This window comes from Eleutherodactylus coqui, chromosome 1, assembly GCF_035609145.1.
Source record: "Eleutherodactylus coqui strain aEleCoq1 chromosome 1, aEleCoq1.hap1, whole genome shotgun sequence".
NCBI lineage: Eukaryota > Metazoa > Chordata > Amphibia > Anura > Eleutherodactylidae > Eleutherodactylus > Eleutherodactylus coqui.
In genome coordinates this window covers 49,172,247-49,198,928 of record NC_089837.1, presented here as the reverse complement: position 1 = coordinate 49,198,928, position 26,682 = coordinate 49,172,247, and the positions used below count along the sequence as shown (strand labels likewise).

Here is a 26,682-nt window from a genome sequence, read left to right as displayed (position 1 = left end):
CGGCACCATGGAGACGAGGACGCTAGCAACGGAGCAGGTAAGTATAAAACTTTTTATAACTTCTGTATGGCTCATAATTAATGCACAATGTACATTACAAAGTGCATTATTATGGCCATGCAGAAGTGTATAGACCCACTTGCTACCTCGGGACATCTCCTTTAAGACATCTTTCATAAATCTGCCCCCCGGCGGTGTTCTTGCAATAGAGAATAGTTATTGTGGAAGACTATGTGAAATTAATAAAGCACAAGAGGCCTTCGCTGACAAGTATCCTGGTACAAAGTCCCCTGCTCTACATTGTGTTCAGAGTCTGGTTCTGAAATGGCACCAAGCGAGGTCTGTAGCAAGTTGGTGTATCACAAACAATGTTTTGGGGAGTGTTGATATCTGTGAACCTGAAACCATACTGAATAAGGTGTACAGGAACTGAAATAGCTCAACAGAGATACAGGTGTAAATTACTGTACATTGTTGCTGACTGATTGCTAGATGACCTTTGGACCCATTGCTGTACTTTATGGTGGACAAATTGTGGTTTTCTTTATTAGGTCACATGAATTTACAGAATACGAGGTACTATTCTACAAAACACCACTGCACGACCAGAATATTGGCGTTTGGTCCACAGTGTCAGGAACACAAATAGTGGGCCCAATTTTCGAAGTCAACTGTGAATACCGGGGTTTATCTGGCCATGTTTGAACAATTTTACAAGCAACACCAGAAGAATGTATTCTTTCTCCTAACAAAATGGGGCAACATGTCACACCTCCTATGGCTTACTGGCACCACAACATTCCCAGACATGTACACATGCAATTTTCATCTGTGCGGAAATCTAAAAACAGAAAGTGTATGCCAATAATCTGCATACACTGGATGAAAATATATTGCATCACTGTTGAAGAGCTGCAGCTAGTATCCACCAACATGTTGCAATATGCCCACAGATGCATAGAAGTGAATTGAGATCACCTCCAGCATCTGTTCCAATGTTGGTAAATGATTAAAGCTTTGGGGGGGGGGGGGGGGGACACTTGCTCATTCTTCCTTTTGCAGCAATACTGGAGGCAGGCTACTTTTTTGTGGCCCCCCTGTATAAGACTTTCTATACCAACTTAGTGCTCTTAACAAGGTGAACCTTTAATACCCCAGACCCACAACACAGTCCTCTGCTAACACCCTGTCTGCAGATGGCTGTCTTCTTATATGGTGAAGATTCTGATTTGACTTTCTCATGTGAAAAGGTCGGACATAGACTTATAGAGATGTGAACATCCAAAATGTGTTACTGTCAAAGTATATTTCCACCCCCTATTTGCATAATTTTAAAACAGTAATAATCAAAAAGATGTGAAAGATGTCTATTCTAGTTGAATAGAACACAATTACCGCAGTTGATGGGCTTCCAAGAAGTCTCATATTTTCATCTATAATTGTCAATATTTTGAACAGATCGGGATCCTGATAGTCTAATCGTTCTCCAAAGATAATAGACATGATTATGTTGCCTATTGCAAAACTTGTTTTTATAGTCAGATCAACAGGTTTGCCTACAATGCAAAAATAATTACAAAAATGGAATATCAATTTGCAGATTACATTTAATTTCATTAAACGTAAATAGTTAAAATATATTAAAAGTGTAAAATATGGTTTATTTAATCTTAAGCACTTTTTTTAAATTTTCTTTTTATTGACCCTCCCCCCCCTCCCTGTTTTTAAAATCTTATGACCTGACTAGCTGATACACCCGGCTTCACCTGAGTTAATTTGGTACAGGTGTTTTCCTGTTCCCATGGAAAATTTTATAAAGTCGTGGTTATTTCAGAGAAACCGAGGAATAAAATATGTATACACGTAGAGCATTAGATTCTCCTCAGACTGCATGTACCGATGTCCCTCTGCAGAATGTGCCACCCCTCCCACTCTCCTCACTTTTTTACTTTAAAGGTAACAACTAGAGATGAGCGAACGTGCTCGGCCACGCCCCTTTTTTGCCCGAATACCGCGATTTCCGAGTACTTCCGTACTCGGGCGAAAAAATTCGGGGGGCGCCGTGGTGGCACGGGGGGTAGCAGTGGGGAGTGGGGGGGAAAGGGAGAGAGGGCTCCCCCCTGTTCCCCGCTGCTACCCCCCGCACCGCCGCGCCTCTCCCCGCCCCCCGGCGCCCCCCCGAATCTTTACGCGCGAGTACTGCAGTACTCGAAAATGGCGGTACTCGGGTGCGTAAGTACTCGTAACGAGTACGTTCGCTCATCTCTAGTAACAACCCTTTTTATTCAAATTTACCCCTCAGACTGGAGGTTGCAGCCCCTTCTTAGCCTTAAAGGAATGCTCCATCCCTTTTTAGAATATTCTTAGAGTTGAGGCAGATTCTCCTCAGTATACAATATACAAATAATTTCCCTAGGCTTTAGGATTTTTGAGAAAAGAACCATGTCTTATATTGTGGATTTTCATGCTTAGAATTAAATATTGCCACAACCATATTGCAAACCTGCGATGGACCATGGAAAAAGCACGAGAATACCAAAAGAATATCTACATGTGCTTCTTCGACTACATCAAGGCCTTTGACCACTTCTACCATGACATGCTATGAGAGTCCCTACAAGAGCTGGTTATCGGCACATGAAGTCAAGCTAATAAAATATCACTTTATACCAATCAAGAAGCCACCATGAAAACACAGTATGGGGATACACATTGATTTGGTATCGGCAAAGGCATCCAACAGGTCTGCATCCTCTCACCCTTCTTGTTTAACATATATGTGGAAGAAATCATGCAGAAAATGGACCGAGATGAAATGGGAAAAAAAAGTGGTGAAAATAGGTGGAAGAAATATCAACAATCTCAGTTATGCAGACACAACTGTTTGCAAAAACAGAAGCAGGTCTGAAGATTAAAACTGAAAGTGAAAAAATGGGCCTCCAGCTGAATTTAAAAGAAAGACTAAAATTATGACAACTGCAAATAAAAGGGCCAATTTCAAATGAAAAAAAAAAACAATCTGTAGTAAGGTAATAAAATGTGTGCGAGACTTCATCTACCTTGGCTCAAAAATTGACCGGGCTGGAGAATCTATGCCAGAGATAAAACGTAGGATAGCATTGGGGCCAAGCGCGATGCTAAACATGGGCAAAATCTGGAAAAGTAGGAATATCGGTATAGCAACTAAACTCAGGATAGTGCAAACCACCGGTTTCCCCTTAGCCATGTATGAATGTGAAAGCTGGACAGTGAAAAAAGCTGATAGAAGGAGGATTGATGTATTTGAGCTGTGGTGCTGGCGAAAGCTGCTGCGTATACACTGTATGGCAAGAGCAACAAATAGAGAAGTCCAGAATCATATTTTGGCCATGTAATGTGAGCAGAGCCGCTAGAAAAAATATATATAATGCTTGGACAGATCAAATGGCAAAAAAAGACTTGGCCATCAAAGAACAGGATGGCTGATACTGGCATGGATATCACACAACTGAAGGAAGTAGTGCAATACCAGAAAACATGGAGGTATCTCGTCTTTAGGGCTCTTTCAAACTGCCGCAGGCGTTTTTACGTGCGCCCGTTGAAGCCGTAAACATGCGTTAACGGGCACACAAATTTGCCGTTTGTGCATCCGTTCAGATGGCCCGGCGCATATGCGCCGAGTTCGGATTGCCATCAGGCAGGGGAGGACAGTTTGCACCCCCTCGCCAGCTCTTGGCAAGGGGAGGAGGCAGAATGGGGCGGGAGCTAGTATGCTAAGCTACCGCCCCCTCTCCGCCCCTTGTCGGCAGCCAGCAATGGGAGGGGGCAGGAGCTTAACAACTACTTCCCGCCCCATACTGCCCATCCCATTGCAAACAGCTGGCAAGGGGAGGAGAGAAGGAGAGAAGGAGGAGGAAGTTTAGCAGTCAGGCTGCTAAACTCCCTTCCACCTTCCTTCTCTGGCAGCTGTCATATTCTCCTCAGTATAAACACAGAAATGAGGCAGAATCTCTTTAGTATATAAATCTTTTCCCATTTTTGCACAGTTTTTTTAAATAATTAGAATTAAATATTGACGTTTTTACCCCTTTTTTATTTCTATCTAGGACCTAAAGAATGGTTGCGCCCAAATTTTAAGTTTCTAGGACACCGGAAAGTTAGATAAATAGTGGCGAGTCAGTCAGTGAGGGCTTTCACCTATATATATGCAGAATATGTTATCTATGCTATGTAGCCATCTGAAGGATTTTTTCATCATGTTTTGCTACGACATATCATTAAGATATACCTTGAATCAGGGGCATAACTAAAGGCTCAGGGGCATAGGTGCAAAAGTTTAGCTCGGGCCCCCCACCCTCCCTAACGGAGGATTGCACGCAGCCAAGGTCAGGGCAGCGCTGGGCCTCTTCCGGATACCCCTAGGAAAGGGATGCCCAATAGATTGTTAAACAGGGAAAAAGTTTGTCACGGGTGCCGCCACCATTCCAGTACACACCAGAATGAACTTCTGGCAGAGAATAACCACACTGTCTTCGGCACCATCTGTTTTATGAGTTTGGAAATGCGTCCCAGCCTGACCGCGGGTCTCCAGAGCTGAACTCAGAGCATCATAAGCATGGCTGGTGCAGAAGACAGTGTTTTAGCCCTATAGACATCACAGGGGCAGAGGGAACTACTTTATAAAGCCCTAGTCACTGAAGAACCCTAAAATAATATTTATTGATATACGTTAAAAACGTTGGGCTTAGAAAATTCCACAATTAGTGAAGACAAGACGTACACAAACAGACAAGACACATGTGCTCTTCGTTAGCACAGTATTACGAAAAGGTGGTTCAAATGATGATTGCAGATGTACGTTATATCAGAAACTGATTTTTTTTGTAAGAACCTCCCACAAAGAATAAATAAAAATAGGAGATTGGAGGGTCTCCAGTATCTAAATTCGAACCTAGGAAATTTATGGGATATTGACTGTCATGATTCAGTACTGGTATAATATATTACAGTCTAATAGTTATTCCCCCTCTAGGTTAATTAACTGGATAGACTGCCTCCACTCCTATGAAGCGAATTAGCCTATATAAGCAAACAGGTTATGCCCTAACATTTATTGATGTCCATGTAGGATTGATGTCAATATAGTAGAATAGACAGTGGTCCCATAAATAAAGATCTACTGGTAAAGATAAATGGAGAGTATAATTTCCAAACAAGATAATTGTGGTTCAATGCATTTCAGTTGGACCTACAACTTTTCAAGAACCAGGTGGTCAGAGGTTTCAAAAATGACCAGGGGGGGGGGGTCTGGTGTATTGACACCCACTCCTAGATATTAGGGTGGAGATCTGATATATGTCTTCCCACCTAAATAGAGCCGTAAGTGACTAAATGATAATGGACATATGTTTTAGAGTCCAAATAGTTGCTTCCCAAGTCTCATATCTTGAGACTGGGTAGATGTTTCAGAGTGCAGTGAAAGGTAATGCTCAATTCTGATATATATTTATTTAGAGCATATTAAGTACCTTGCACTTACTCACATCTATAGCTCTCTCCAAACCAGTATGGAGACGGTTAATCTTAGACTAGACATACATGCCCTGTTACCAGACACCAGAACAGGGCCTAATCTGTTTGATATTATGTCTAGCCAAGACCTAGGTCAATTAATATGACCAGGTTAGTGCGCACTCGGAGAAAGCAACGTGTGGCATGAGGGCAGCTGAAGGCTGCGCAGGGACACTTTTGTGTGCGCTGCGGACGCAGGGTCGTGCGCGCGCGGGGGGTGGGTGGGTGGGGGGGTTGGGCAGCATGTAACCCAGGAGAAGAGGCAGCGGTGTGTCCCGCAGGCAGTGATTGTGCTTGGTTGGAGGTAGTGTGGTGCTTAGCTAAGGTGTGCCTTGCTAATGAGGGTTTGTCCGAAGTAAAAATTGTTAGGGGGGGGGCCCACTCTTGCCGCTATTGTGGCTTAATAGTGAGACCTGGGAACCTGAGATGCAGCCCAGCATGTTGCCCATCGCCTGCCCTATCCGTTTCTGTGTCGTTTCCATCACTTTCGTAGGTTTTCTAGATTTTCACAAATGAAAACCTTAGCGGAGCATGGGTCATATACAAAAATGTTTGGGTCGCCCATTGACTTCAATGGGGTTCGTTACTTGAAACGAACCCTCGAGCATTGCGGAAAGTTCGACTCGAGCAATGAGCACCCGAGCATTTTGGTGCTCGCTCATCTCTAATGATCGTGAATCGATAAAATAATGATAAAAATTGTGTGTGTGTATATGTATATACACAATGTATATATATATATAATTTTCTCTAAAATTTCATTCAATCCATTCGGCATCAATGTTTTAAGTTTAAAAATCCAGAACATTTCTCTATTCTTTAAAAGGGAAAACAAACCTGTTTTGATTTTTTCAAGAGGTGTAACCTACAAACCACAAAAATCTTTGTTGCGTTTTTCTAAAAAATGTCTGGACACACTGTGGTTTATAAAACCTTTCAGAATATTACAATGATGCTTGTTCAGGCATCGCCGCAATAAAGTCTTCTGTTCACTGTACATCTTGAAGTCCATGTGCATTGATATTCGTGGATGACACTCAGAGGAGGGGGCTTCTGTGCATCATATCCCCCTCCTTTTCAAGTAAGGGTCGATTTACTGTCTTTCGTGTGGGATTCACACACTTCCTTTGACTTTCTTCTCTCCATTTGAGCGCAGATCTTTTCTGACATTTTGCAAAGGAGGAGGGGGAGGGATGATCGGTGCCGGTGGTAAGTCTTCACATGTTCAAACGAAAACTTGCTGCTGGCCCCACCCCTAACCACGCCCCTAATCCAACCCTGACAACGCCCCCTATTCGCCTTCTGGTAACTGTTTACCGCTTTCACTAATGAAGCTCTGCTCCCTGCTAAGCAGCACAGGTTTCTCTTGCTTCCCCCGCTGCCTCATTGCTACCGCTCCCCTGAGCCACAAATGCGCGCCGACACTGTCGTGAGGGGGATCTTTGGGCCCCCACAACTAAGAGGTCGGGTTGCAACTGCGACTCCTGCTTCCCCTATAAATACTCCAATGCCTTGAATTACAGATAGATCATTGGAGGTTCAAACTTTGGGACACCTATTGATCACTAGAAATGCCTTCAGCCCTAAAAGCGTACAGCTGTCCCTTCATAGTAATAGGAACAAGATGAAGCAGCCACAGTGCATTAATTCCAGGGATGTAGTGAAATTCCAGCTGATGAGTAAATGATAGCATCTCCTAGTCATATACCATTTACTGTGATAAACCCATGCATTGAGCAATACACTTGAGAAGCAGTGAAATAAAGCTGAAACATTACTTTTACCTTCCAGAGATTCCAATAGTTTAATGAAATATCCACATTCCTCAATGATCCGATCCTCTATTGTCCTCTTGCCCATGCCAAAATCCCGTAGTTTAGACAATGTGAATCTTCTCATTGCTTTCCAGTTCTCACCATGAGAGAATGGGATGCCTGGAAATACAACACTTAGTGGTAGTAACAGTCAGTTAACTTCTCATCAGAACATGATTTATTGTTTGCATTAGCTGTTCATGTTAAACATATATTTTTAAGAAAAAAATTGTCACTAAGTGAAAACCAATATTCCAGTTTTCACAGTGTTTGTTGAGCCAAAAAATCCAGTCAAAGCCTCTCCTCTCGTTTCTTCTATTTCTTCTCGAATCCTCTCCTTCTCTTCCTCTTCTCTCCTGCTCCCCCCCCCCCCTTTCTTTTTGTCTCCTCCCCTCTTCTCCCTTCTTTTCATCTACTCTTTTCTCCTGGCTTTTCGTTCTTCTCCCCACCCCCCTGCTACTTTCTTCCCCTCACTTTCTTTTCATTCTTCTCTTCCTCCACTCCTTATGTTAAAATTTTATGTTTAATATATTTTAAACATTTTGATCACTGTCTGTCTAAATAAATATTCCAGTTTTCACAGTAATCAGTGAGTCAATAAATTTGACTTTTCTTCTTCTCCTCCCTCCCCCAACATCCTCCTCCTGGCCATGTATTTGCCGTGAAGCAGTCACAGCAAGGGAAATGTAATATTAAATAATCAGATTAAGGGCGCCCACCCACTGGCGTTTTTTTTTCCCTGCGAAATTCGCAGCATTTTTTTTCTCCTGGTGTCTATGGGACTTATAATGTTAAAATCGCGATCGCGCAAAATCGCGATCGCGCAAAATCGCGATTTTAACATTACAAGTCCCATAGACCCCTGCAGAAAAAAAATGCTGCGAATTTCGCAGGGAAAAAAAAACGCCAGTGGGTGGGCGCCCTAAGGGTGCCCACCCACTAGCGTTTTTTTACTGCGAAATTCGCAGCGTTTTTTTTTTTCTGCAGGGGTCTTTGGGCTATGGGACATGCAAAGCTAAAATCGCGATCGCGCAAAATCGCGATATCGCGGTAAATCGCGATTTTGCGCGATCACGATTTTTACATTACAAGTCCCATAGACCCCCTGCAGAAAAAAAAAAAAACCTGCGAATTTCGCAGTGAAAAAAAACGCCAGTGGGTGGGCACCCTAATAGTCGAACATGTAATGCATTCAGTGGCCAGATTTCAATGGAGTGATATTTGAAGTGATTCTTTTGGCACATAGGGGGGGTATACTCACCTCTCCCCGCTCCCGCTATGTCCCCAAGCTGCTCAGTCCTAGGTGCTGTGCTTGTGTACAGGTTTCATGCCCATCCAGAACATGATTTCATAGGAGAAACCCAAAGTAGCACTGCGGGATACAGCTGGAGTGGGGGGAGGCAAGTATATGCTTGTTACTTTACATAGGGGCTGGATTTACAGACGTTGTACAACTTGGAAAACCCCTTTAAATGGGTGACCATGATCTATCACGTGCAACTGACTTAATAGGCCCTACAAGACAGGACTGTCATAATGAGACAATGTGGATTATTTACCAAGACCAGCATTTCACAGGACAGTCTAAGTACACCCTGCTCCCGGATATGAGCAACAGCCTCTTAATAGATTTATCTCATCTGGAGCCACTTCCATGCTCTGGAATAGGTTTTTTCTTTATTCTACACAAGTTTCTTGTGCACTAAAATTTCAACTTTTAGAATCAAGAAAACTGGCATCTAGAGCTTTATAACTAGGTTCCAATCTTTTTAACCCTTTAGTGACCAATCCTGTTTGCGCCATAATGACCAGGCCAAATTTTGGAAATCTAACATGTCACTTTAACATAGAATAGCTCCGTAAAGGTTTTGCATGTCCAAGTGATTCTGACCTTGTTTCTTTTCCACATATTGTACTTCATTTAGGTTGTGAAAATAGTCCAATAGAATTTGTGTATATCTACTAAAAGCGCCAAAATTGGGAAAAATTAAAAAAATTATATTTTTCCACATTTTCAATTGTAATTAGAGATGAGCGAGCACCAAAATGCTCGGGTGCTCGTTACTCGGGACGAAATTTTCGCAATGCTCGAGGGTTCGTTTCGAGTAACGAACCCCATTGAAGTCAATGGGCGACCCGAGCATTTTTGTATATCGCCGATGCTCGCTAAGGTTTTCGTTTGTGAAAATCTGGGCAATTCAACAAAGTGATGGGAACGACACAGCAACGGATAGGGCAGGCGAGGGGCTACATGTTGGGCTGCATCTCAAGTTCACAGGTCCCACTATTAAGCCACAATAGCGGCAAGAGTGCCCCCCCCCCTGCACTGTCAGCGTAAAGATCGTTCTCCTCTGCCATAGCTGTAACAGCTGTGGCAGAGAAGAACGATGTTTGCCCATTGAATTCAATGGAGCCAGCAATACAGCAGGTTCCACTGAAAGCAATGGGCTGCCGGCGATCGCAGGATGAATTGTCGGGAAGGGCTTAAATATATAAGCCCTTCCCTGCAATTCATCCAGAAATGTGTTACAATAAAAATATATACCGGCGTATAAGGCGACGGGGCGTATAAGACGACCCCCCAACTGTCACCATATACGCCGGCAATACAGCGGAGCAAAGAATAAAAATCATTACTCACTTCTTCTGACGTTCTGCGGTGCTCCTGCAGGCTGTCGCTCCCTCCTGGTTCCCGGCAGCGCTGAGCCAATCAGGGGGCAGGTCTGACTCACACCCCCTTCACACCCACTGCAGGCCGGCTGCGCGGAATTCCGGCTGCCGGGAGCAGGTGAGCATATATATATATATATATTTTTTTTATTTTAACACTTTTCTGGATGAATTGCAGGGAAGGGCTTATATATTTAAGCCCTTCCCGACAATTCATAGCAGCTCCGGCATCAACACCACTTTCCCTCCTCTATGTCAGAACGCATCTGTGGCGAGCCGCGGGAGGGGCAGATTTTAATACTCGGGTGACACCTAATCTCGCCAGCCACTCACTGCAGGGGGGTGGTATAGGGCTTGAACGTCGCAGGGGGAAGCTGTAATGCCTTCCCTGTCTTTCTATTGGCCAGAAAAGCGCACAAATTTCTCAGGAAAGAAAATGAAAGTGACTCGAACATCGCGTGGTACTCGTTACGAGTAACGAGCATCTCAAACACGCTAATACTCGAACGAGTATCAAGCTCGGACGAGTATGCACGCTCATCTCTAATTGCTATATATCAAATATGTGCAAATATACTGTACAAATTTTTTATAAGATATATATTTCCATTTGTTTTCTTTATTTTGGACGCACATTGGAAAAGCTTTTGTTTTTTTTAACCATTTAGGAGACGTACAAACTTAACATTGATTATCAACATTTTGAGGAACACTACACCAAGCCAAGATTGCAAAAGCTCATAGGTGTCAGAATGATAGATACCCCCACAAATGACCCCATTTTAAAAATTACACCCCTTAATGTATTCACTGAGGGGGATCAGGAGGATTTTGAGCCCACATAGTAGTTAATGTAATTTAAAGAAGTTAATGCAATTTAATTCAGTAGTTAATGCAATTTAAAGGAGACAAAATAAAATTTCATATATTTGCAAATATGTCATTGCAAAGGCAGTTTTTTTTTCTATAGTACAAATTAAACGAGAATTTACACCACAAAATGGATACCCCTGTTTGTCTTGTGTACAGAAACATACCCATTGTGGCCCTAATATTATGTTCGTATGCACAATGGGGCCCAAACCGGTAGGAACAGCCGATGGGTTACAGAACAGACATTTTGCTTGAAGGTGTCTCAGGCCCCATTGCCCACTTGTAGAGCCCTTGAGCGGCCAAAACAATATAGAACCCCCACAAATGACCCCATTTTGAAAACTAGACCCTTTAATGAATTCATCTAGCGATGTATTGCTTATTTTTACCCCACAGTTTTTAAATGAATCTAAGCAAAGCAGAAGGGGAAAAAATCACGATTTTCATTTTTTTGGGAATTGTCATTTTAAAAACAGGTTTTTTTTTGTACAGCACACACATAAATTAAGACTTTCACCCCAAATTGGATACCCCTGTTTGTCCTGTCTTCAGAGACATACCCATTGTGGCTCTAATATTATGTCCGCATGCACAACGGGGCCCAAACCTTTCAGAATAGACATTTTGCTTGAAGGTGATTTAGGCCCCATTGCCCACTTGTAGAGCCCTTGAGCTACCAAAATGATGGAGAATCCTCACAAATGACCAGATTTTGAAAACTAGACCCCTTAAAGAATTCATCTAGGGGTGTATTGTGTATTCTGATACCATAGTTTCTGAATGAATCTAAGCATAGCAGAAGGGAAAAAAAATACGATTTTCATTTTTTTTGGCAATTGTGTCATTTTAAAACAGTTTTTTAAACTGATCCATGAGGGGAGGTGAAAATGTAACTTTTTTTCACTTTCCCGTAACGGCGATCACGGGATTGTGGACCGTTCACCGTGGTCCCCGGTTACATCTCCTGCCTCCCAGCTACCTTCAGGAGCCAGGGACCAGGAGATTTCAAATTTCCTGCAGCTCCGGGCCTTCTAGGCATGTGGCAGGCGTAATGCTGCCTGAGTATTCTCAACTGTCCCCATGGATCCAATCCACGAGAGCAGCTGAATCTTTAACTTTTTAAATATTTTTTGCACTTTAATGTGATCGGCGCTTTCCATTGGATTGCGCCGATCGCATTGCCAGGGGGCTCCTCTCAGTCCTGGATGACAGCCCCATGCTGTTGGCTACCTCCGGGCACGTGGCTTTAATCCCTGCAGCAAGTATGTTTCTACATCCTCAGGGATTAAAGCCCACTTTGGCAGGATGTAAAAACACTAAGGGCTGGTCACTAAGGGGTTAAGGATGGCTTAGCAGGAGGAAGTACATCGTCCATTTTTGAGCTTTTAAAAAAAGGTCTTTATAAGTACCGCACAATAGTATATAAAGTTTGATTACCAAATCCCTCATTAATGTCTTCAAATATTGGGATATGAGGTCTTTCTGCGAATTCATCAGCGTAGTCCACAAGAGCACTTTTCACCGTCTCGTACCCAGACAGCACCACCATTTTCACATTACCCATTTGAACGCTGTACACAGGGCCATATTTTTTTGAAAGCTGAAATAAAATACAAAATTTTTGTAAGGAGTTAAAATATTTTACTTTTACACAAAGAACAGAAAAATCATCTTTAAAAATGCTAATTCTCACCAGGGCTCCCACACACTTGCATTTTTTTAACGCGAATGTTAATGAGACTTTCTAATGTTAAAAACTTACCGCAAGTTGGTGCTTTGCAATTTTGTGCGATGAGTTTTTAACATTAGAAAGTCCCACTGACATTCGTGTTAAAAAAAAACACAAGTGTGTGGGAGCCCTAATAGTGTCATAGCTTCCATTTTAACCCCTTAGTGACGGTCCAATAGTCTCTTTACGTCCTGTCTCCCTCCATACAGGGCGGGCGTCAGCTGTTTATTACAGCTGACACCCTCGGGCAATAGCTGCAATCGGCTGCACGACTGATCACGGCTATTAACCCTTTAAATGCCAATGTCAATTCTGACAGCAGCATTTATATCCCCCGACATATGTTCAGGGGTCCCGTACAGCCCCCCTGCGGTGAGATCGGGAGAGCCATGTAGGTGTCATGGCAGCCGGGGGCCTTCTGAAAAGCCCCATGGCTGTCTTGGCAGGCTGCCCATCAAGCTGTCCCCGTGAGGTGGCTTGGTAGGCTGCCTGTCAGAATGCAGTATGATGTAATTATATGGCATTGCATCACACTGCAGAAGCAATCAAAGCATCACTGGTTGTGGTCCCCCTCGGGGACTAAAAGAAAGTGTAAAAATAAAAACACAGTTTTATTAATTAAAAAAAAAAAATTGCATATTTGCAATAAAAAATTTTAAATAATAAAGCAGAAATACGTGTTTGCTATCGCTGCGTCTATAAAAGGCCGATCTATCACACTAATGCATTATTTACCCCACATGGTGAACGTCGTCCAAAAAACAGAATGCCAGAAATGTGCTTTTTTGGTCACCCTATCTCCAAGAAAAAATGTAATAAAAAGTGATTAAAAAGTTGTTTGTATTCCAAAATAGTACCATCGGAAACGACAGGACATACCGCACAAAATGAGCCCTCAGACAACTAGGTCAACAGAAAAATAAAAAAAATATTATGCACAGAAAATGGAGACAGAAAATAATTTTAAAAAATTTAATATCTTTAAAAAAAATACAAGTAGTACAGCAAAAAAAACAACCTAAGTTTGGTATCGTAGTAATCGTACTGACCCATAGAATAAAGTTATCAGGTCATTTTTGTTGCAGTTTGTGCGCCGTAGAAACAGGACGCACTGAAAGATGGCAGAATGTCACTTTTTTCCATTTCTCTTTACTTAGATTTTTTTTAAAGTTTCTCAGTGCATTAAAAGGTACATTAAATAGCACCATTGAAAAATACAACTGGCGCCACAAAAAACAAGCCTTCATACAGCGATGTCGATGGATAAATAAAGGAGTTACGATTTTTTTAAAAGGGAGGAGGAAAGAAACGAAAATGGAAAAAAGCAAAAAAGCTCCATCACTAAGGGGTTAATGGGGACTGCCTGGTATGGTATACTACAATTGGATCAGTTATGCTGTTTTTTTCTCCATTTAGTTATCCGTCTGTCAGGCCTTCATCAGGACCTTTCTTACTGGATGAAGTAGCACAGGATGCTAGACTGCTCTAATGGTACAATCACACATCGGGAAGGAAATCTGCACCAAAAGTTGTATGCGGATTTTATGCAGATTTTCCCTGTGGAATTAACTCATTGCAATGAATGATTCCTGCAGTAAAATAAGCAGCATTTCCTCATCAGATAGAGCATGCTGATGATTTGTCTTTTTATAGTTTTAACAATGTAGAAAACTTTACGAGTTCCTCAGTTATTTTTCCAGTTCCCTGACTGACCACATGCATTTGCTGCCGGGCCAGTGTTGTGCTTACGGTCCAACACTCTTTGGTGAGTTTTCTTGGGTGTTCTGGAGCTACGAATGGCATAATATCTTATTTGTATAGACAAATGATTTCCCATTGACAACCATTCACAATAAAAGGTAAGAGAAAGAAAAAGATTTAGGCCATATTGTTGTTGTCGTCTTTTTAGTCATTTACGAACCTCGGCGACCATAACGGCTCCCTCCCTCCATGTTTTTCGGTTTTGTACTGCTTTCGTTTGGTTGAACTTAGAGATGAGCGAGCACCGAAATGCTCGGGTGCTCGTTACTCGAGACAAAATTTTCACGATGCTCGAGGGTTCGTTTCGAGTAACGAACCCCATTGAAGTCAATGGGCGACTTGAGCATTTTTGTATATCGCCGATGCTCGCTAAGGTTTCCATTTGTGAAAATCTGGGCAATTCAAAAAAGTGATGGGAACGACACAGCAACGGATAGGGCAGGCGAGGGGCTGCATGTTGGGGTGCATCTCAAGTTCCCAGGTCCCACTATTAAGCCACAATAGCGGCAAGAGTGCCCCCCCCCCCCTCCCAACAATTTTTACTTCTAAAAAACCCTCATTAGCAATGCATACCTTAACTAAGCACCACACTACCTCCAACAAAGCACAATCACTGCCTGCATGACACTCCGCTGCCACTTCTCCTGGGTTACATGCTGCCCAACCCCCCCCCCCACCGCACGACCCAGTGTCCACAGCGCACACCAAAGTGTCCCTGTGCAGCCTTCAGCTGCCCTCATGCCACACCACCCTCATGTCTATTTATAAGCGCGTCTGCCATGAGGAGGAACCGCAGGCACACACTGCAGAGGGTTGGCACGGCTAGGCAGCGACAATCTTTAAAAGGGGCGGGGTGATAGCCTATAATGCTGTACAGAAGCAATGAGAAATCCAATCCTGTGCCACCTCCATCCCGAGCTGCACACGTGGGCATAGCAATGGGGAACCCATGTGCCACACACTATTCATTCTGTCAAGGTGTCTGCAGGCCCAGTCAGACCGGGGTTTTTTATAAATAGTCACAGGCAGGTACAACTCCGCAATGGGAATTCCTTGTGCACCCACAGCATGGGTGGCTCCCTGGAACCCACCGGCTGTACATAAATAAATCCCATTGCATTGCCCATCACAGCTGAGGTAACGTCAGGTTTAATGCAGGTGGGCTTCGGCCCACAATGCATGCCCCAGTCAGACTGGGGTTCTTTAGAAGTGGACACATGCAGTTACAACTCTGTGTGGACCGACAGCATGGGTGGGTCCCAGGAAGCCACCGGCGGTACATAAATATATCCCAATGCAGTGCCCAGCACAGCTGAGGTAGCGTCAGGTTTAATGCAGGTGGTCTTCGGCCCACAGTGCATCCCCAGTCTGACCGGGGTTTTTAATACATAGACACTGGCAGGTACAAATCCCTAATGTGAAGTCCCTATGGACCCACAGCATGGGTGGCTCCCTGGAACCCACCGGCGGTACATAAATAAATCCCATTGCAGTGCCCATCACAGCTGAGGTAACGTCAGCTTTAATGCAGGTGGTCTTCGACCCACACTGCATGCCCCAGTCAGACTGGGGTTCTTTAGAAGTGGACACATGCAGTTACAACTCCGTGTGGACCGACAGCATGGGTGGCTCCCTGGAACCCACCGGCGGTACATAAATAAATCCCATTGCAGTGCCCATCACAGCTGAGGTAACGTCAGCTTTAATGCAGGTGGTCTTCGACCCACACTGCATGCCCCAGTCAGACTGGGGTTCTTTAGAAGTGAACACATGCAGTTACAACTCCGTGTGGACCGACAGCATGGGTGGCTCCCTGGAACCCACCGGCGGTACATAAATAAATCCCATTGCAGTGCCCATCACAGCTGAGGTAACGTCAGGTTTAATGCAGGTGGTCTTCGACCCACACTGCATGCCCCAGTCAGACTGGGGTTCTTTAGAAGTGGACACATGCAGTTACAACTCCGTGTGGACCGATAGCATGGGTGGGTCCCAGAAAGCCTCCGGCGGTACATAAATATATCCCATTGCAGTGCCCAGCACAGCTGAGGTAATGTCAGCTTTAATGCAGGTGGGCTAAAAATTACTAGGATTACAATGTAGGCGAGGGCCCGAAAAAATTGGTGTACCAACAGTACAAATGTACTTCAGAAAAATTGCCCATGCCCAACCAAGAGGGCAGGTGAAACCCATTAATCGTTTTGGTTAATGTGGCTTAATTTGTAACTAGGCCTGTAGGCGGCCCAGTTAAAATAAAAATTGGTTCAGGTGAAAGTTTCAACGCTTTATTGAATTGAGAATTGAAACGTATAAACATTGTTTACAAAAGTTATATGGCTGAGCCTTGTGGGCCTAAGAAAAATTGCCCACTCAGCGTGATTACGTGAGGTTTCAGGAGGAGGAGCAGGAGGAGGAGGATGAATATAATACACAGATTGATGAAGCTAAAAGGTCCCCGTTTTTTATGGTGATAGAGAATGATGCTTCCATCCGCGGGTGCAGCCTGCGTATTGTTTAGGTATCGCTGCTGTCCGCTGGTGGAGAAGAGAAGTCTGGGGAAATCCAGGCTTTGTTCATCTTTATGATTGTAAGCCTGTCGGCACTGTCGTTTGACAGGCGGGTACGCTTATCCGTGATGATTCCCCCAGCCGTACTAAACACCCTCTCTGACAAGACGCTAGCCGCAGGACAAGCAAGCACCTCCAGGGCATACAGCGCGTGTTCAGGCCACGTGTCCAGCTTCGGCACCCAGTAGTTGTAGGGGGCAGAGGCGTCACGGAGGACGGTCGTGCGATCGTCTACGTACTCCCTCACCATCCTTTTACAGTGCTCCCGCCGACTCAGCCTTGACTGGGGAGCGGTGACACAGTCTTGCTGGGGAGCCCTAAAGCTGTCAAAGGCCTTGGACAGTGTTCCCCTGCCTGTGTTGTACATGCTGGCTGATCTCCGTGCCTCCCCTGCTACCTGGCCCTCAGAACTGCGTCTTCTGCCACTAGCGCTGTCGGATGGGAATTTTACCATCAGTTTGTCCGCCGGGGTCCTGTGGTATAGCATCACTCTCGAACCCCTTTCCTCTTTGGGTATGAGAGTGGAAAGGTTCTCCTTATACCGTGGGTCGAGCAGTGTGTACACCCAGTAATCCGTAGTGGCCAGAATGCGTGTAACGCGAGGGTCACGAGAAAGGCATCCTAACATGAAGTCAGCCATGTGTGCCAGGGTACCTGTATGCAACACATAGCTGTCCTCACTAGGAAGATCACTTTCAGGATCCTCCTCCTCCTCCTCAGGCCATACACGCTGAAAGGATGACAGGCAAGCAGCATGGGTACCCTCAGCAGTGGGCCAAGCTGTCTCTTACCCCTCCTCCTCATGCTCCTCCCCCTCCTCCTCCTCCTCCTCAACGCGCTGAGATATAGACAGGAGGGTGCTCTGACTATCCAGTGACATACTGTCTTCCCCTGCCTCCGTTCCCAAGCGCAAAGCGTCTGCCTTTATGCTTTGCAGGGAACTTCTCAAAAGGCATAGCAGAGGAATGGTGACGCTAATGATTGCAGCATCGCCACTCACCATCTGGGTAGACTCCTCAAAGTTTCCAAGGACCTGGCAGCTGTCTGCCAACCAGGCCCACTCTTCTGTAAAGAATTGAGGAGGCTGACTCCCACTACGCTGCCCATGTTGGAGTTGGTATTCCACTATAGCTCTACGCTGCTCATAGAGCCTGGTCAACATGTGGAGCGTAGAGTTCCACCGTGTGGGCACGTCGCACAGCAGTCAGTGCACTGGCAGATTAAACTGATGTTGCAGGGTGCGCAGGGTGGCAGCGTCCGTGTTGGACTTGCGGAAATGTGCGCTGAGGCGGCGCACCTTTCCGAGCAGGTCTGACAAGCGTGGGTAGCTTTTCAGAAAGCGCTGAACCACCAAATTAAAGATGTGAGCCAGGCATGGCACGTGCGTGAGGCTGCCGAGCTGCAGAGCCGCCACCAGGTTACAGCCGTTGTCACACACATGCCCGGTTGGAGGCTCAGCGGTGAAAGCCAGCGGTCGGTCTGCTCTGTCAGACCCTGCAGCAGTTCGTGGGCTGTGGGCCTCTTCTCTCCTAAGCTGAGTAGTTTCAGCACGGCCTGCTGACGCTTGGCCACCTCTGTGCTGCCACGCCGTGCGACACCGACTGCTGGCGACGTGCTGCTGCTGCAACATCTTGATTGCGAGACAGAGGTTGCGTAGGAGGAGGAGGGTGGTTTAGTGGAGGAAGCATACACCGCCGCAGATACCAGCACCGAGCTGGGGCCCGCAATTCTGGGGGTGGGTAGGACGTGAGCGGTCCCAGGCTCTGACTCGGTCCCAGCCTCCACTAAATTCACCCAATGTGCCGTCAGGGAGATATAGTGGCCCTGCCCGCCTGTGCTTGTCCACGTGTCCGTTGTTAAGTGGACCTTGGCAGTAACCGCGTTGGTGGGGGCGCGTACAATGTTGCGGGAGACGTGGTCGTGCAGGGCTGGGACGGCACATCGGGAAAAGTAGTGGCGACTGGGAACCAAATAGCGCGGGGCCGCCGCCGCCATCATGTTTTGAAAGCTTCCCTTTCCACAAGCCTATACAGCAGCATCTCCAGGCTGATCAATTTGGCTATGTGCACGTTTAACGCTTGAGCGTGCGGGTGCATGGCAGCGTACTTGCGCTCAAACACTTGCGCTAGCGACGGCTGGACAATGTGCTGAGAGACAATGGTGGATGGGGCCGAGGACAGAGGAGGTGAGGGTGTGGGTCGAGGCCGGGGACGGTCATGTGTCCTGAGAGGGGGGTTGGATCTCAGTGGCAGGTTGGGGCACAGGGGGAGAGGCAGTGGTGCAAACCGGAGGCGGTGAACGGCCTTCGTCCCACCTTGTGTGGTGCTTGGCCATCATATGCCTGCGCATGCTGGTGGTGGTGAGGCTGGTGGTGGTGGCTCCCCGGCTGATCTTGGCGCGACAAAGGTTGTACACCACTGTTCGTCGGTCGTCTGCACTCTCAGTGAAAAACTGCCAGACCTTTGAGCACCTCGGCCTCTGCAGGGTGGCATGGCGCGTGGGGGCGCTTTGGGAAACAGTTGGTGGATTATTCGGTCTGGCCCTGCCTCTACCCCTGGCCACCGCACTGCCTCTTCCAACCTGTCCTGCTGCTGCACATGCATCCCCCTCTGAAGACAACTGTGTCTCATCGTCGTCGTCCTCCTCACCCACTGAAAGCTCTTGAGACAGTTGCCGGAAGTCCCCAGCCTCATCCCCCGGACCCCGGGAACTTTCCAAAGGTTGGGTATCGGTCACGACAAACTCCTCCGGTGGGAGAGGAACCAATGCTGCCCATTCTGGGCAGGGGCCCGAGAACAGTTCCTGGGAGTTTGCCTGCTCCTCAGAATGTGTCATTGTAATGGAGTGAGGAGACTGGGAGGAAGGAGGAGCAGCAGCCAGAGGATTCAGAGTTGCAGCAGTGGATGGCGCAGAACTCTGGGTGGTCGATAGATTGCTGGATGCCCTTTCTGCCATCCACGACAGGACCTGCTCACACTGCTCATTTTCTAATAAAGGTCTACTGCGTGGACCCATTAAGTGTGAGATGAATGTGGGGACGCCAGAAACGTGCCTCTCTCCTAATCCCGCAGCAGTCGGCTGCGATACACCTGGATCAGGAGCTCGGCCTGTGCCCACACCCTGACTTGGGCCTCTGCGTCCTCGCCCGCGTCCACGTCCTCTAGGCCTACCCCTACCCCTCAGCATGGTGTATTACCAGTAGTGCAGAAACAGAACGCTGTAATTAAATGTGCCGCTTATTGGCCTGTGGTTGGAGGCTGACTTTGCTTACGGAACGCACAGCAGAGCCAGGAAAGAATTTTGCGCAAGCCAGTAGTGAGACGTAGGTACGTATGACTGAGCTAGTGGAATTCACAGCGCAGAAGCAGTCAAGTGTCCAAAGGCCACTAGTAGGCCTTAAGTATTTTGCTTCTATTTTTTTAAAGGCTGAGCTGAAACAGCAGACAGATACTGTAGACAGCGTATATATGTATACTGTTTCCCTCCGGACGGGATGACGGTGGTGATGTAATGGGCAACGCAGAGCCAGGAAAGAATTTTGTGCAAGCCTGCTGTAACACTTAGCTGTGCATTAATTAGGACTACTACCCCCAGCAGAGACGCAGTACACTCAAGACGGTCACAGGCAGCCCAAAGATAGTATTTTTCCCAAATTTGTTTGAAAAAGCCCACTGCCTATATAGACAGTATATCTCTTTCACCTTTTCCACTGTCCCTGCCTCACCACTACTGGCCCTATACTATGTAAAATTACTGCAGACTGTTTCCCTCTGGACGGGATGACGGCGGTGATGTAACGGGCAACGCAGAGCCAGGAAAGAATTTTGCGCAAGCCTACTGTAACACTTAGCTGCATATTAATTAGGACTACTACCCCCAGCAGAGACGCAGTACACTCTAGACGGTCACAGGCAGCCCAAAGATAGTATTTTTCCCAAATTTTTTTGAAAAAGCCCACTGCCTATATAGACAGTATATCTCTTTCACCTTTCCCATTGTCCCTGCCTCACCACTACTGGCAATATACTATGTACAATGACTGCAGACTGTTTCCCTCTGGACGGGATGACGGCGGTGATGTAACGGGCAACGCAGGGCCAGGAAACACTTTTGCGCAAGCCTGCTGTAACACTTAGCTGCGTATTAATTATGACTACTACCCCCAGCAGAGACGCAGTACACTGAGGACGGTCACAGGCAGCCCAAATTTATATTTGTTTCCCCAAATTTGTTTGAAAAAGCCCACTGCCTATATAGACAGTATATCTCTTTCACCTTTCCCACTGTCCCTGCCTCACCAGTACTGGCCCTATACTATGTACAATGACTGCAGACTGAGGACGCAATGCTCTGCACGGCCGATATACAAAAAAAAAAAAAGTGCAACACTGCTAAAAGCAGCCTCAACAGTACTGCACACGGTCAGATGTGGCCCTAAGAAGGACCGTTGGGGTTCTTGCAGCCTAAAATAACTCCTAACACTCTCCCTATAGCAGCTCCAGCATCAGCAGCACTTTCCCTGATCTATGTCAGAATGCATCTGTGGCGAGCCGCGGGAGGGGCCGATTTAAATACTCCGGTGACACCTGATCTCGCCAGCCACTCACTGCAGGGAGGTGGTATAGGGCTTGAACGTCACAGGGGGAAGTTGTAATGCCTTCCCTTTCTTTCTATTGGCCAGAAAAGCGCGCTAGCGTCTCAGAGATGAAAGTAACTCGAACATCGCGTGGTGCTCACCTCAAGTAACAAGCATCTCGAACTCGCTAATACTCGAACGAGTATCAAGCTTGGACGAGTACGTTCGTTCATCTCTAGTTGAAATCTATGCCAGTATCAGCTCTGACAGTATTAGCCATTGAAGAGGAATGAAATAGATTATATTATGATCAAATGGACCAAAAAGGCAAGTTTTAGAACAATCAGTGACTATCATAACCCATCCAGATACGTGGTGAGCCAGTGAACCTCTCAATCTTACATGTCTATCGCTCAACAATGGATGCCAATGAAGAAATCATTGTAGGTTTTAATGCCAAAGTCCAGAAAACTCTAAAAGAAGTGCCAGAGGAGGATATCATTTACATTGTGGGCTATTTCAATTCCAAAGTCAGCAGCCAGTCAGAAGCAGCCATTACAGGAAGATTTGGACTTTGTGAAAAATGAAGCCCATGATCACCTGGTAGAGTTCACCAAGAAAAAAAATCATCTCAAGATAAGGCACACATGGTTTATGCAACCCAAACGCCGACTGTACACTTGGACATCTCCCGAAGGCCTTTATCGAAATCAGATTAATTACATCCTGTGTCATCATCGTTGGCGAAGTTCAGTCATTGCAATAAAACCCTTTTCTGGCGCCAACTGCAGCTCTGATCATGAACTCCTTGCAGCCAAGATCAAGATTGAATTCTTTACATTAACAAAGGTGCCCTATTGAGAAAATTTGACTCTTCTAAAATCCCCCAATCATACACCATTGAGGTAGCAAACAGATTTAAAATGCTTGACCCATCAGAAAAGCATCCAGAGGCACTATGCCATGATATATAGCCCGCAGTTATGGAAACAGCCAGTAAGCATCTCACCTATAAGAAGCAAGAAAAACTACGCTGTTGGTTGTCCGAGCAAACCCTCAGAATAGCCAATAAAAGAAGAGCAGCGAAGGCAGACGGCCATCAAAGACGAAGTATAGCAACTAAATGGCAATTTTCAGCAAGGCTATATTAGCGATAGTAAATATCTGAAAGTCAACGAGTATCACACTCTTTTGGGAAATCATAGAGTATTCTATTGGATGCAACCTGCCCTCACTCCATCCCCCCTTCCCAACAGCAGAAGGGTTTTGTTGCAAAGATTAGAGAGGCTATGTCTTCGGAAATGGATACTTCACATGGAGTGCTGGTTACACTGGGGTATTGTACAAAAGTTGATGGGATCTAGAAAAGGTGAGGGAGAGAGGTGAGAAGGTGGAGGGAAGGTATCCCCCTTTCCTTTTTGTGTGTCTAAATATATATATATATATATTTATTTTTTTATTTTTTTTTTTGGGGGGGGGGGGGGGGGGAATTAGGATTCTTTAACCCATTAATGCCATAGGACATAAGTTTACGACCTGGCTGGGGCGTGCTTAACTTAACAGCTTGTAAACTTGGATCCCGTAGCCAGCCTTCCTCTGCAATATAGGGGATCAATGAGAGTATTGAACCACACTCTTAACCCCTCCCACGCTGTGATCCAAGTACACTGCGGCATATAAAAAGTTCACAGAGGGAGCGTGCTCTCTCTGATGTCATCAGCACTCTGCAATGTAATCTCCGCGGGCGGTGGGTTGCCATCGCAAATGGATACAAGACACTGATGTCCAGACCCACCATGGGGAGGTTGCTATTTGGAACAATAATAATTGCAACACAGAAGTACTGCAATGCATTATCATAGCCATCAGAGCTATTATGATTCCATTCCCCTACAGATAAAAAAAATAAAATAAAATAAAATTTTTTTTGCCTATTTTCCCCAGTTTGTATAAAATTGTTTTAATGTATTTAATAACCCATATATTTGATATCATCATATCTGTAACGACCAGTACAATAAATTGAACACACCATTTATTCTGCATGGAAAAAGCCATAAAGAAAGACCCCTAAAAAAATGGAGGCAAAATGCTTATTTTGTTCCTTTTGCCTCCCAAAATTATACAAAAAAAATGTAACCCAGATGGTACCAATAAAAACTGAGATGAAGGGAAGTCCTGCAGAGAAGGAGGTTCCCCCAGGGCTTTCATTCACCTCTCTCCTCCAGAAGCAGCAGAGTTTTTTTAAAGCACCATCCAGCTCCCAATAGTGTGAATGGGCAATTTCACCACTAATTAGGCTTGTGGCTTGATAACGCAATTTGTTTAGGTCGCTAATAGAGATGAGGGAGCACCAAAATGCTTGGGTGCTCGTTACTTGAGCCAAACTTTTTGTAATGCTCGAGAGCTCATTTCGAGTAACGAACCCCATAGAAGTCAATAGGAGACTCGAGCATTTTTCAATGGAGCCGCGGCTGCTGTCGGCGGCTCCATTGGAAAATATGGTCTGCCAGCACCCCTGAACTGTTTTTCATGGAAGGGCTTTACATATAAGCCCTTCCCTCAAAAACAATAATTTTAGTGAAAAAAAATTAAAATAAAACTTACCTCTCCGCCACTGCCGTGTCCACCGCGGGGATGTTTCCTTCATCCCCGCTCGTAAAAAGAATTCCCTGCTGCTGCACCTGCCACATCTGTGACAGATGCAGCAGAGGAATTCTTCAATTCCCTACCTGAGGATCCTGCTGCCCGCTCCCTGTCATTGGATTTCATGGAAGGGCTTTAAATATAAGCCCCTCCCTGAAAAAATAGTAAAAGTAGTGTAAAAAAAAAAAAAAACATACTTACTTCCCTTCAGCTACCAGGGCTCAGCCGCGTCTTCTCTGCACTGCCCCTGCTCTGTAGTGCTGACTTATCAGCAGGTGGGGATTTAAAATCCCCGCCTGCTGAAAGAGCTGATTGTGATTGGCTGAGGCGCTCAGCCAATCACAGGCAGCTCTCGCCGAATGAATGACAGACTCCATTCAAAATAATTTAGTGTGTATCCTGTCCATCCGCACTGTATAACAAGTCTGTACTCATTTTACACTGTCTATTTTTTGCTAAAGTGTATGCAAAATACTATTTTGCATACATTTTAGCAAAAAATAAACATGTGGGGAGGAGAGGGTGAAATTTTCTCGAGCACCTGAGTACTGCGTGGTGCTCGCTCGAGTAACGAGTACTTTCAAGTATGCTAATGCTCCAACAAGCATGCTCGCTCATCTCTAGTGGCTACCTTTAGCATGAATTTCATGCTTGTGTGCATGAGCCCTTACTCAGACTAGCCAAAAGAACTGAATCACAAGACGGCATGGCTTATTTGTACCCGAGTGTTAGGGCAAAGATCCCTCCTAATAACAGTATATGTAATACCACAATTTGTGCAGTAGACACAACCACACGCCCCTATAGGCTCCATCTATTTAAACAATTGTGTCTGCCATCCCTTCACCCCAACTTGTTTGACCAACTCATTGTCACATTCATATTTAAAGGAGTATTCACAGAATTGACATTATTGCAGACATATTCTAACTACCAAATCTTCCAGTTTCGTTGGTATATAAGATCTACTACTTTCTGCACAGCTATACTAGGTCCACATAGTGACTTTTGGTGCGACATGGGTCTTGTGGCCAAAGATTGCATTATAGCCCTGCGACATTGCATCTGAGTACAAGTGACGTCATCAGGTTTGGATTTCTTGTGATTAACAGGTTGCAGTTACTTGCTAGTCATGACTTTATCGCATTTGCTTACATTAAGTTGTGATGCAGTAGGGCCATGGTGCTACCTTTGGCAGAATGGCAAGATGCAGTGTAGCCATAGCCTAAAAATGTCTCTTTACCTTTGACATGAATGAGGCTCCTGACCATTGATCAAAGATGAATGTGGCTCTCAAGGTACAAAAGGTTAGGGACCTCAAATCTATGGAATGAAATGTCAGTGTTTGGGATGATCATTTATCATATGGCATACCAGGTGTATAATACAGCTGGCACCTGTACGCAATGGCACGGACACAGCTCTTGATCCTAAGCCGTCACTGTGACATAACCATAAAATAACTTTCACCAAATGCCCCAGGTGCCGGAAAGGAGTTAAATAGGCTGACCAAGAAAACATGGCTACTTTCTTCCAGAAACAGCACCACACTTTTGCACAGGATGTATCTGGTATTGCAACTCAGCTCCGTTGAAGTAAATGGGGCTTTCCACCGTACCTTCCATAACTTGAGGATAGGGGTGGAGCTGTGTCTGGAACAAAGAAGCCATGCTTTTGTAACATTGGTTGACCCCTTTAAGTAGAATGAAATTAGTATGTAATGCATAATGTAATTACACATATGTTGTAGCACTCAATCCTATATATTGGAGACTTATCGTGAATTACCTTCATAAGACTTTCACTAGGCCTTCCGAGATTTATCATGTGTAGATTTCCAATCACCGGCAATCTCGGGGGTCCAGGAGGAAAATTTCCAGCAGAAGTGTCAGAGGTCCATAACTTCAGGCTTTTCAGAATGTATAGAACTAGCAGGAGTGGCAGTATATAGAGCGTCAGTGTAGAGAACGAGCAATCCATAGCGGCTCCCAATGTCAGCTGCACAATATTCCCTTCTTTCATAGCCTTTATCAAACAGGAGATGATTTACAGATCCGGCTAATCATTCTCCACGTGATAAACTTTGTCGCTTTCTTTATTTAATTTTTAGACTCCTTAAATAAACAACGATTGCAAATACAGACTGTAATTAAATTGCCAGATCCAGAGCCAGAGCTCCGCACCGGTGTGCTGTAGGGAAAGAGCTATAGTGTACTTCGCTAGATCGGCATGGATGTGCATTTTTAAAAGGTTGACATGAATAGCTTCCTAGATTTTACCAGCTGTCATGCAAATTTTTGAAAAAAAATATTGTATTTAAAAGAAATAAAACTCTAAAAAACATTCCGGCTCCCTCTGCTATGAAAAACAAACAATTATTTGGTAATGAATCAGGTGGATTGTTTAAATGTGGTAAAACAAGATGTCAATGTTGCTCACACATTACTCATAAAACAAGAGAGAATTATTCGGGTAATGAAACAATAATGTTAAAAC

At 45.1% G+C, this 26,682-nt stretch overlaps 1 protein-coding gene across 1 annotated transcript in view; it reads right to left on the bottom strand.

The window, feature by feature from the left end:
• LOC136620552 (cytochrome P450 2K6-like) overlaps window positions 1–26,200 on the bottom strand; it is a 58,458-nt gene extending 32,258 nt beyond the window's left edge. Inside the window, exons 1-4 of the mRNA XM_066595404.1 lie at window positions 25,975–26,200; window positions 12,345–12,507; window positions 7,335–7,484; window positions 1,396–1,556 (exon numbers count right to left, since the gene is read on the bottom strand). Of these exons, the coding sequence (XP_066451501.1) occupies window positions 1,396–1,556; window positions 7,335–7,484; window positions 12,345–12,507; window positions 25,975–26,166 (666 nt within the window). The 5' untranslated portion in view covers window positions 26,167–26,200. The remainder of the gene's footprint in view (window positions 1–1,395; window positions 1,557–7,334; window positions 7,485–12,344; window positions 12,508–25,974) is intronic.
• Window positions 26,201–26,682: the final 482 nt, after the last annotated feature.